At 36.8% G+C, this 12,423-nt stretch overlaps 1 protein-coding gene and 1 long non-coding RNA gene across 2 annotated transcripts; one reads left to right on the top strand and one right to left on the bottom strand.

The window, feature by feature from the left end:
- Window positions 1-4,523: 4,523 nt before the first annotated feature.
- LOC133714855 (uncharacterized) lies at window positions 4,524-5,671 on the bottom strand. The gene is made up of 2 exons (XR_009848829.1): window positions 4,849-5,671; window positions 4,524-4,747 (listed from the first exon to the last, which is right to left on the bottom strand). It is a non-coding gene; the product is annotated as an uncharacterized LOC133714855 (long non-coding RNA).
- Window positions 5,672-7,245: 1,574 nt separating this feature from the next.
- LOC133725033 (BRAP2 RING ZnF UBP domain-containing protein 2) lies at window positions 7,246-11,653 on the top strand. The gene is made up of 12 exons (XM_062152052.1): window positions 7,246-7,597; window positions 7,872-7,987; window positions 8,095-8,203; window positions 8,312-8,426; window positions 8,531-8,628; window positions 9,765-9,871; window positions 10,013-10,259; window positions 10,356-10,409; window positions 10,539-10,676; window positions 10,803-10,867; window positions 11,032-11,086; window positions 11,246-11,653. The coding sequence occupies exons 1-12, from the start codon at window positions 7,355-7,357 to the stop codon at window positions 11,363-11,365; spliced, it is 1,467 nt and encodes a 488-aa protein (XP_062008036.1). The 5' UTR covers window positions 7,246-7,354; the 3' UTR covers window positions 11,366-11,653.
- Window positions 11,654-12,423: the final 770 nt, after the last annotated feature.

Raw genomic sequence — 12,423 nt, 5'->3', positions numbered from 1 at the left:
CAATTTTGGTTTTCCTTAAACAAGAGAATATTTAATAGTATAAACAAAAAGATGAAAAATACCGTGATCTTATAATTTCTTTTACCTTGCCTCGTATTCGTCTTCTCTCAGCCGTTTCTTTTTATTTATTCTATTTTACTTTTTTTTTTTTTTGGAAGTAAGGGCCGGTGTGGCTGCTCTCAAGTCTTAGTTAATGAAACTGCAGGATACAAAGGAGGGACATGATGCCTAAATCCCATATTACAATTTAGAGAACATTCTAAATAATAGCAGATGTCTCCACGAATCCTGTGTATTCTAACATGCATCTACTATCAAAGAGTGCTTCATTGACTACCCTAATTACTTTAGAGTAACAATGGCATACCGGAAAAATAAAACTCAAGCAGAGCCGTAAAACATTTAAAAAAATAGTTTTTTTACAATGCTGACCGTCAAAAATAATTTCAGGCTGACACTAAGTTTCATCCTGCGACTAGAAGGTTGCTTCCATTTGACAAAACAAATGAACCGCAGCCTTCCTAAGACAAACAAGGCACAGAGAGTGCGCACACCAGGATACCTATCTCGCCCTACCATAAGTTGGTAGAGACTTATTGCTGGCATGAAGCCATAATCTACTAAATTAACGTAAAGAAAACTAAGCAGAAAATAAAATAAGTAGCCAAGGCCCAATGCTGTTTATTCCAGCTTAGAAGCCCAATAGTCAGTCTCTCCACCACAGTCATCCTACCATCTCTGCCGTAAAACCATCTTCTCCATGTCATTGTTGTCGTCGCACCACCACCCTCGACATGCCTACCACAAAAGACACCCCCCATCCCTTGCACTAACACCAAACCTAACACCCTCACCCAGCTACCTCTTCCCTGCGCTAGATCTGATCCTTATGGCAAAGATCAATCAATGTCAAAACTCACTCCCATCGGCACGCCACAACACCGCAACCATACAGGAGATACAAGACAAACATGCTCTCGCCCATCTAGCTGCAGGTCGTTCCAATCTATCAATCTGACCTGGTTTGTCTCCAACACTATGTTATGTCCCGTACCCAAATTTATTGGCTTACTAATCATCTGGACGGTAAACGACAATAAGCTTAACTTTTTACCTTCGTATCAAACATTTAGTATACCCAAAAGTTGACTTTTTATTTCGTATACTTTTATGAAAACTTCTTTCATGAAAGTTGTAGATGACGTTAAACGAAGTCCGTGAACATATGGCACGCTTAAATCGAAGTTCGAACAAAGAAGTCATTGTCTAAAAGTAAAAATTACTATTTTGGGAAACTTACTTTAAATAGCTAATTAACCCTTGGTAGCTTTCTATTTTTGGAAATTACTCAAAATCCTAATCCGAAAACTCTCTCGACGCAACCCGTTTAATGACCCGACCCCCGTCTCGACCCACCGATATCTCCGCCATCCGGTCACTTGATGACTCGCCATCGGTGTCGTTCGAACCGCGCCGACCTCCTCTTCATCTCCATGGTGGTGGCTTGGATCGATTAGGAGCATGCTAGGAGCAATGTTCTAAAGAACGGCTGCCTAGGCGCTGGGCGGCAGCAGGTCAACTCGAGTAATGGATAATCGGAGGCATTGGACGGTTAGGATTTAGGCGGCCGCCTAGGCGCCCTGGGCGGGTTGGGCGACTGAGGTGGCTAGGCGACCTGAGCGGGCGCTGGACGGGCGCCTAGGCGGGTTGGGCGGCGAGGCTGCTAGGCGGTTTTAGGCGTTGAAATTCATCAAATGATTTAGATCCGAGATCTCAATGATTTTCGAAGCAAATGGAATTCATCTTTACATCTACATTTGAGATCTCATTGAAACTCTGAATTCTGAAAAACTTACTGACCTCATGTTTTAATTGATCAAAAGATCTCAATGATCAATGCTTAGGACGATGAGGAGGAGGAGTTATCGATTTGAGATTCTGGGAAGGTAGATAGAATGAAAGAGAAGATAGACGAATTGAACTTTGTCTTTTAGAAAAAGAAAAAGAAAGATGGTTATGGGTTTTTTAGTCTTCTTAATTAGCTTTTTTTTTTTTTTTTTTTTTCTGAGAATATTCTTAACTCACTGTCTACTAAGGTGACTTAGCAAATTGACCTACGAATCAACAATATATGATTAAATGAAATAGAAATTCTAGTAAATATAAACTCTTCTAAGTAGTTTTTTTAAGGATTAAATTATGTTTAGTCCCTGTACTCTGACCATTTTTTCGTTTCAGTCCCTGACATTCTCATTTAATCTGAAAAGTCCCTGAGGTCATAATTTCCGTCTAATAGGTCCTCGCCGTTAAGATTCCGTCAAGTTGGGCCATTAAATTGCTGATGTGGCACTCAATTAAGGTTGTGCCACGTCAGCCTGTTAACGGAATAATTGGACGGCGAGGACCTATTAGACGGAAATTGTGACTTCAGAGACTTTTTACATTAAATTAAAATGTCAGGGATTGAAACGATGACAGAGTCATAGTACAGGGACTAAACAAAATTTAATCCTTTTTTTAACTCTTTTTAAGTCTTTATATATATATATATATATATATATATATATATATATATATATATATATATAATAATAATAATTATATGATATAAAAATAAAATAAAAATTAAGAAAATAAAAACCGCCTAGGCGCTAGTCCCCTAGCCACCGCCCGACTAGCGCCTAGCGACTTTTCTAACCTTGGCTAGGAGTATTAAGCCACAAACCCGTGCGGCTAAATGGAAACCTTGACCCGATCGAAAGTCGCAACTCCATTGTCCAATTGGGATGAGACCGGCCAATTAGGTTTTGACACTGTTGAGATGCTGATAATTCCTTCCAAATAGTGTTGGATGATTCTGAACGAGGAGGATGAATCGAGAATTTGAAGATTTCGGCCCCAAATCATTTCAAGCTAAATTCCGGCTACTAAACTTAAAATTGGACTTTGTTGTAGTTTTAGGAATGGTTGGGGTTGATGTAAGAAACATTTTTGTACAAGTCTTGCAGCCCAAATGGGTAGTCGGATTGGTGGCACGTGCCGCCTTTTCTGGCTTTCAGGTTTAGGTTAGTAAAACATAAGGAACTTGTTGTGAGATGCCGATTTTCAAGCACAAATAATAAACAAATTAAACAATTTCAAATACACTGGGCGCGATGGTTCAGAGATCAACATAAAATACCTGAAATTTTTTTCTTTTAAAACAAGTACAAGATGATGCACAGAACCCACAATGTCAATACAGACTTGTTATTTAGAGTCACATATTACATTATACCAAGTTTACAAGTTAAACTGAAACAACACAATTTAATAAGTAAACACACTCACCACACTCACTACACAGCGGAAAACTAACAAGTGCGAAACAAACAATTAAATTCCTAAACCTATGACTGCAGCAACAAGGGACCTCAGCTTCAACCACGTTCACCCTAACCTGCATGATAAACCCCTACACTATGGAATAGTGCACCGGGTTGCAACAACAAACCCGGTGAGCTTATGAAGCTCGTGTGAGTAAACTCAAATAACCAAAACAGAAGCACATGCTTAAGTCATCTCAACCTAACAAAATCAATAAGTATATATCATAACAACATCATGTTCACATCTTTCAATATCATGCTTAAGTAAGTCAACTCGTGACTAAAATCTACATGTAATAACACTCAACTCAACATTCGATGTCACAAAATCATAACCAAAACCATTACACCTCAAGTAACATTTTAAATCATTTTAACACAACAACAAAACTACAAAATCACCCTTCATTTGTCTCAACAGAAAGTATACGTCACCTCAGTGACATTCAAATTATTATTTTTGTCTCAACGACAAATCCACGCAAACACACTTCTTTCTTCTCCTAAAAAACATTTGTCACCACTGTGCCATTATAAATCATTTGACATCTCGCTACAAATTTCGCAAGGAAATGTAAATCCCAAACCACAACTGTACTCACAATTTCACCAAAGTACAACCAGTAATCCCTGAATAGCAATTAGTTCAAGAGATCACCAAAAATCACACAATTCAAAATCATAGTAATCTCCGCATAAAATTTACCTCCGGTGATTACATTAAAATCAATTAATTCAGAATAACACAGAAAAACAGTAATCCTTGCATCAAACACAGTGATTTTTTAATTTTAAATTTTCTCAAAAAAAAAAAAAAAAAAAAAAAAAAACCCTATGAACGGTGATTTTGCCGTCAAAAAGAAGAAAATCAAACATCACCAGAATAGATAATTACCACGAGATACAAAAGCTGGAGACCAAGACCCATGCGGCCATGCGGCCTGATAACTGAATTAATCAGGTGAGCTGAGTTCCCATGCGGGCTGACTTCCGTTTTCTTTTAAATTTTCTGTTAAATAGTATTTTACTAAAATACCCTGTATTGAGCTATATGCTATGTTCATTACTTCGTTGAATTCATTTTTTTTTTTTTTGGTTCTTTTATAATAATATTTTGACATTTCATCTTGACTTTCATAGGAATATTAAAATATATTTTTAGAAATTCTACTCTTTGAAGCTTAAATATTATAGAAAATTACCATCAGATACACATTTTGAAATGTGGCCTAGAACAATTCAAATACTGGAAAATTGCATTTCATCAATCTTTCATAGTTGTGAAAGAAATATTTCTAGTTCTTGCATATCCTTTTAGCAATCTTTCCACATCATTCCTCCGTATAATTTCATATTCGTCTTCATCGCAAAATGAATCCCTGCGTTATGAACAACCGACAACGTAAAATTTATAGTATTCAAGTTGAATTGTGCTAACATATGATAATGCTACTAAAAGACAATGAGTTATAGGATTTACCAGGCAATTCCCTATGTTTCCTTGGTGCTTCGATTGCAACAACTTTCTTCTTTCATCTTGTCTTTTGACCACTTGCGGCTTCTTTAATAAGTGTTTTCCCCTTCCTCTTTGCCATTGCAATTAATCGATGTATACGATATGTAAATATATAAGTACTAACTCTCAGTAGAACATCTTTATAAAAAAATACTGACTCTCAATAGCTTACTCATTAAATACTGACCCTCAATAATTTACTCATTATTCATGTATCTGATCCTAATTATGTTGTGACAAAACATGAAGAACAAATTTAACGAAAAGAAACATTCTCAAGAATAACAGTCACAAACTAGTCACACAATGTTACACCAAACATAGAGGATTAACAAGGAACACGAGCCCACTACTCAAAAATCAAATCTTTACTAAAAAACAGAACTATAAGGAAATCATATAATACATCCCACATTTTCAAAGCAATGCAACATATAGATGCTAGAAATCAATAGCTTCATAATAATAGCTTTAATGAAATTATGAAGCTATTGCACCTCAATAGTGTACTGACCCTCAATAGGCTACTGATCCTCAATAGGATTAGTAAACCATTAGTAAGCTGACTTTTTCCCCGAAATAGATGTACTATAGTTTATAATTTTTTCCACAACTCAACATATGTATATAGCTTATAAGAATACAAAAGACCCAATCACAAACAAGAGAGCAGAACAAAATTGAAATAGTTTACCAAAAGACTTTGTGATTGGGGCTATTAACCCTTAATAGTATTAGTAAACCATTTAGATATGAAATTATTCTTTCAGAAGATACAATAAGGAACCTAAATGATCTAATGGTAATAGCACACTCATCACAATCATGAAAGTATTAGAAATTTTACAATGTCGTAAATTGTAGTAAGATAGTTACTATAGTCTGCAAAGTATCATTGAATTTTAGCAATATGTGGTTGGTCCTTAGCTAAAGACCAACAGAAGCTCAAAGACTCAACAACATAGAGCAACTTTGACTTTGGTCTTGCATGATTTTGCAATCTCTATATCAGTATATAAGTAAACTTAAGCTCAATAGCATTTTCATGCATAAAAAACCAGTCAACTCTTTGAATGAAATTCACATAGGAATTCATAATCGAACTTAAACAGCATGGATAATGTGACCATTGTATAAATGTAGACCACTAAAGACTATACCACAATTAAAGATCCAAGGATCAGAACTCTATCATGCATATCAGCATAACAAAAAGTAGCCAAACACAATTTAACTGACAATGGATAAATCACATTCAGTAGTTTTATATCACTCCACAATTTAAGTGCACAAGAGGCAAAAACATAATACAAGTTAGATTGCACAAATTGTACATTTTAATGCTACTGATGCTCAAGACACAAGTTTTACTAAAGCCAAACAGGCTACTGCTACTCAATTCTCACTAGCTTTAACTCCAATTGAAATTTTAATGCTACTGACCATCAAAACATAGGTTACTCAGCCGAACAGGCTACTGCTACTCAATTTTCATTAGCTTTATCTGTGATTGAAATTTTAATGCTACTGACCCTCAAAACTCAGGATTTGCTCAAGCCAAACAGGCTACTGCCACTCAATCTTACTAGCATCAATTGAAATTAAAATTTCTCACTATTTCTACATAATTTCATGCATTTTCTCGTCCTAATTAACCATAACTCATTCTACTGTATAAGAAAGTTCATAATCAAATCTCAAATCTAGGAACCTACAATCCTATAATCGCATAAATCCATTATTCACTTTCTTCAGATTTCTTGGTAACCAGATCAAACCAAAAAATCAATCAGTAATTAGAAACTATACTTACTAAGCCTCAGTAACTAGAAATTTCTTAGGCTACTGACCTTTAAGGCCTAGCATCATCGGAGCCTCTCTCTATTGCTTCACCGCCAGAGGCCTGATCTGTTGCCTCGCCGCTAGAGCCTCAATTTCTTGCTTCACCACAGGAGCCTCAAGTTGTTGCTTTGCCACTGAAGTCTCGATCTGTTGCTTTGTCATCGGAGTCTCGATCTGTTGCTTTGTCGCCGGGACCAAACCCTTCCTTGCTCAGCGATTGATCTTGCAGTCCGAGCTTTCTTTCAGCGTCGATGAATTGGGAGAATTGAAATGAATTGGTCGTATCAGTACTAATGGCATTTGGCGTAATTAGTTTGAAATTACAGTACCATTTCTATCACTGGGCTTTAAAATGGTTGACGGTCCGTTACTGTTGGCAGACCGCATGGGCTACGTGATTCAAGTCTTGCTCATGGTTGTAGTTATTGGTCATTACCTCATACCAGAATACCTCAACCATACACTGAGCTCATCCGTATAATATTACAATTTCCATCATTTCTAAAAAATAAAAATAAAAATAAAAAAAAGCTTCCATCACCGTCTCTCTTTAAATTTGCAGAATACAAAGACGATTCGCAGAAACTCCCCAGAGCCCAAACTCTCCCGCTAAACTCAAAATCTCTCCATGTCGCCGAGCTCGAGCACAGCACGTGCCGGAGCCTCGCCGGTCGAGGCCTTCAGGTCGCCGCCTTCGATAACTCCCGGCGAGCCTAGCGACTTCTCCTGTTCCTCCTCTTCATCCTCCATCTCACACATCACGCAGGCCTTTCCTTTCTCTTCTGGAAACCCTAGAATTGAAGAGACCAGAGGCATCATGCTCCTCTACCGCGACGATGACGTCGTCTCGTTCTCTCCGTCTAATCTTCCTGTAAGCTCAATCTCCTTCGTTTATTTTGACTTCGTATGAAGGCACCATACTTAGTTCCTTTTCCACGATTAGGTATTTTAGTTAGTTGAAGTGTGAATTGGTTTGATCTTCGTTCAAGATTGTGTTGAACTCTTGATTACATATAGCTGGGCTGTTCTTTAGTTTTTTATTTTTTATTTTTTTAATAATTATTCGTTTAATGATAGTCCAAAAAGCTGTGGAAAACACATAATCAAATAGGATGTAGATTGATGTAGATGCCGGCTTAATGTAGGTTGAAAGGAAGCCGCTTGTTTGCGTACTTGGAGTGCCGAATCACATGACATATGCTGACTTCTGTAGATTCTGTGGTTCCTTCATTCAGCATATATTGGAGATGCGGATTGTCAGGTTGGAACTTTGAAAGTTTTGTTAGTTTTGGTCATAAATTTACATTTGTTGCTTTGTTGAATTTCATTTCATTTCATTTTGATTTTATTTTCTTGTCTGTGTTCTAGGACCGATGGAATGGAGGATCGTTATAGCATTTTGATTAGGTTTGATAGTCAGGACTCCACAGATCATTTTTACAAGCACTTCAATCAGACCCGGTTCTCATCACTAGAGGTTTTACTCACTTACTTGGCCAACATATATACATAGTTTTTTAGTTATGAGATTGTTGAACAGATTTCTATTGTCATCATCCAATCTAAACGTCTTCATTTAATATAGGTGGAGGTCTGTCGCATACTTTTCACGGTAGATGTTCAATACACTGGTTCAATAGAACATGCACAGGCATCCCCCTGTAGCTCAACCGAGCAGCCATCATGTCCAGTCTGTCTTGGTATGCACCACAGAACACATAAGAAAAGATCTATGTCAATCACGTTTGTTATGTTTCTTTTCTCTTTAACGTGTGGAGGTTTCTTGCTTAACCTTGTGTTACAGAGAGACTAGACCAAGATATGAGTGGAATTCTCACAACTATCTGCAATCATTCTTTCCATTGCTCTTGCATTTCAAAATGGACCGATTCTTCTTGTCCTGTAAGTAATTCTGGAAGTGCTTCAACTTTTTATGTGGCTGTGTGTCTATGTGTCTACACAGGTATATCTGTTATGTATTTATGGAAAGTTATGATACAAAATAAATTGGACAATTCTTTTCCTCCCTCCCTAGCATACCAATGCCACGTGCTTGTTTGTAGTAGTCTCAGTACAGTGAGACTGAAGTACCTTACGAAGTCACCGAACCTTTATTCAGCACAGTTTGTTGTCAGTTATGGATGATAGATGTTATTATTTTCATTTATATCTTATTCCTTTGACATCAAAGCTCCTGGCACTTCATATCATCTTTTTGTTATGCCATGAATCCTTGAGTCTGAGAAGGAACTCTAGGAGGGATCATGTCCTGTAAAGTTGCAGTCAATGTTTGCAACCATTGTTCTGGTACCATGATAAAAGTCTTGTGCTGTCAAGTTCAAGCATTGTATCTGGTTCATGGAAGTCGACAAAAGATATGATGGTTGTGACTATCCTGATCGTCCCTCTACTATATTTGGAACACACCAATATGTTAGTTTAGTGGGTTCTTTGAAAGGACTGTAATTGTTGAAAGTTTAGTGTATCAATCTTCAGGAGAATTACCCGGCAAAAATATGTAGCGCTATGTATGGTCCATCCTATTGTGCTTAGATATAATGTTCTGTCTCTTTTCAAAGATATATAATTTACATTTTTTCCCCCATCACATCAATAGTAGGTATGTGGGATATGCTAATGTGGAAGTGTTTTGTCTTCCTACACTGAGAGCCAAAAACTAATACGTGTTGAGGAAACTCTCTTATGCTATGACCATTTTATGTTTTGCACTTTCTTTTTAATTGCTTAAATCTGCATTACGGTATACAGAATGTTCATGTTCTTACTCGTAATTAGTAAAAGATGCATATCTACAGATTCACAGAATTAATTTTAGTGTAAGTACTTAAGTTCTGGATGCTCCAGAGGTGGAGTACATACATTACCAGTGGTCACACCATTGTTGGGCTGCAGTTTTTATTACTAAAATGTTGCATTCTCCTGCTAGCTTCAGCTGGGTCAAGTTTATAAAGTTGTCAATTGACTTTGAACGGTAGATGTTTCGTAAATAGTAACTTGCCTACCATATCTTATGTTAGGTATGTCGATATTGTCAGCAGCAGCCTGAAAAGTCCAACTGTTTCATTTGTCAAACTTCTGAGAATCTCTGGATGTGTATTATCTGTGGCTTTGTTGGTTGTGGGAGGTAAGAATTTTTCATGAAAGTTCATGTTTTTATTATCATCATGCAAAAACTATTCTCTCTGTCTCTCTTCTCTCTTCTCTCGCTCACCTAGTGTATCTACCTTTATCATGCCATGCCATACTCCTGACAATTTTGGTGCAGGTATAAAGAAGGGCATGCCATAAGACATTGGAAAGAAACACAACATTGCTATTCCCTTGAAGTGGAAACGCAGCGTGTGTGGGATTATGCAGGAGACAATTATGTTCACCGCCTTATTCAATCTAAAACTGATGGAAAATTGGTTGAATTGAATTCACACTGTCGGAATGCTAATGATTTCAAAGGAAGTTGCGAGTGTGTAGATTCTGGATTCAGTGAGGCTCTTTTGAACAGTAAAGTAGAAGCTGTAATGATTTAATTCTTCATGTCAATGATACCTACGAGATTATTGTTTTTAATCGTATCCACATTTCTCATATTTTTTTTCCCTCATTATTCGCAGATTGTTAATGAGTACAATGAACTGCTTGCTACTCAACTTGAGAACCAAAAAATGGTAATCACTGCAACTCATTTCTCTTTAAACTTATTTAGTTTCACATTGCATTTAATTTAGTTGGTAGTTGCTGTGGTTTAATTTTAAATTTGTATTTTACAATATTAATATCCCATGTTCTGATGTCAGTATTTTGAATCGCTACTTCAAGAAGTTAAAGAAGGAAGTGAGAGAGAAATTTCTAAAGCTGTAGAAAAGGCTGTGCCAGTGAAGAAAATGCAGGACAAGCTGGATAGATGTGTAAATGAGGAGAAATTTCTGGATGAGGTAAGTGTTAACTCTTGAGCTTCGGATTGGATGATTAATCTAAATGTATCACATAACACATATCCAGCTTCCACTTGCAACAAAAAATACCCATCCAGTAACTGTTTTTGGTGCATCTCCCTGTAGCTTAATGATAATCTTTTGAAAAATCGAGAAGCTTGGAAAGCAAAGATACTTGAAGTTGAAGAGAGGTATTGGTTTCTCCCTCGTGTTCTTTTCTTTTTACATGTGGTCCCCAAATTTCAGTCAATTGTATCCTGTAAGCAATTTGGTTTTGAAATGTCTTCGTGCTGCTATTGCCTAACCATCCTTTGTTATCATTATTGTCTAATTCGACATATGCTTGTATTTACAGGGAGAGAAAGGCTTCGAAACTGAAGGAAGATAAAATAAGCAACTTAGAAGAGCAGGTAAATAAGATTTCGTCAAAACTTTTCCTATTTGTTCATTGATTAATGAAAAAGAGGGAAATCAGAGACACTCTCTAAGGCCAAGCTTTGGTCTCTTGTTCTATCAGGCTAAGTTCTATGCTAACATGACCTTCGTGTCAAATTTTCATCTTTTTGCAGCTCAGGAATTTGATGCTGTACCTCGAGACAGGGAATACAGTAGAGTCTTCAAATGAAACAAAGAATGATAATGTCTTGCCAGTATCGATCAACTCATCTCAGCCATCCAATATCAAATGATCAGATGGAAGAACGTGAAGTTTGAAGGATGAAGGGTCGCTCTTGTACCAAGTTTGAATGGTAAGGGCGACCGATGTGATTTACTTAAATTCAACATGGTGTACATACAGTAACATATCAAAAATATGGGGATGGCTGTTGGACATACACAACAAACCTTTATGGCTGATGCGTGGTTAGTTAGATATTGTACAAATATATTCGAGGTTTAAAATTTCATGTATTTTCTGTACAATTGGTAAACTAACCTTTATGAAGTTGGTGGAACTCATGCCCTTGATATCTTAACTATCTCATGGTCTGTCTCTTTTGTTTTTGTGTTGTTTTGTTTCACGGAATTGAGGCATGGAAATGAGAAGTGTTACGGTTCCCACGTCTAGTTAGTGCGAGGTAAAGAGAATTGAGGAATTATACAAAGGGTACTAGGTAAAATGCCAGAATGGTTCCTTCCGTTCTCCTTGGGATAAGATTGTCCTTTCCCCTCATTAATTGTTTTGCCGATATTACTAAACGCCGGTGGAATCAAGATTTCTCATTTATTCTGCAACGACCACTCATGAGTCATGATCAATCATAATTTTATTTATTTTTTCTTCTAGAAGGAAATTGGTAGAGGCATTATAAGGAAAAACTCCCAATACAACAATTTTATGGAAATTCGATAGGCAAATAAATGACCAATGAAAGCAAGAGCATAAGCCTTGTTGTTACCCTCTCTACACAAATGACAAAATAAGAAAATCAATAAATTGAAAGGTGTTGTTACTTTAATTCTCCTAGTTTCAATTGTTAGACCTAGTTTCAATTGTTCACGGAAAGGAAACATCTTTCCTATGAGGATGAGAAATTAAAATTCCTGTCATCTTGCATTTCCAGTGTTTGGTAAAGCAGGGAAAACATTCAAGAAAGACTATTTGATTTCCCTTCCAGTGTTTGGTTGGTTCAGGAAAGAAAACAAAAAATGTATCAATGTTCCAATAATATCCTTGTAACACACTTGAATAGGGATATTATAGTCCTAAACTTCCGTAATAAATGCTGGGAAAGAAGAAGGGAAA

This window comes from Rosa rugosa, chromosome 1 (assembly GCF_958449725.1).
Source record: "Rosa rugosa chromosome 1, drRosRugo1.1, whole genome shotgun sequence".
Classification (NCBI taxonomy): Eukaryota; Viridiplantae; Streptophyta; class Magnoliopsida; order Rosales; family Rosaceae; genus Rosa; species Rosa rugosa.
The sequence above is the reverse complement of the archived record's forward strand: the minus strand, read 5'-3'. Positions and strand labels throughout refer to the sequence as shown.

Bases quoted from the DNA above. Each gene is read 5' to 3' on its own strand.
- LOC133725033 (XM_062152052.1), top strand. From the start codon at position 7,355: ATGTCGCCGAGCTCGAGCACAGCACGTGCCGGAGCCTCGCCGGTCGAG. The intron at 8,204-8,311 runs GTTTTACTCACT...CATTTAATATAG, and splicing joins CCCGGTTCTCATCACTAGAG to GTGGAGGTCTGTCGCATACT. The intron at 8,427-8,530 runs GTATGCACCACA...CTTGTGTTACAG, and splicing joins ATCATGTCCAGTCTGTCTTG to AGAGACTAGACCAAGATATG.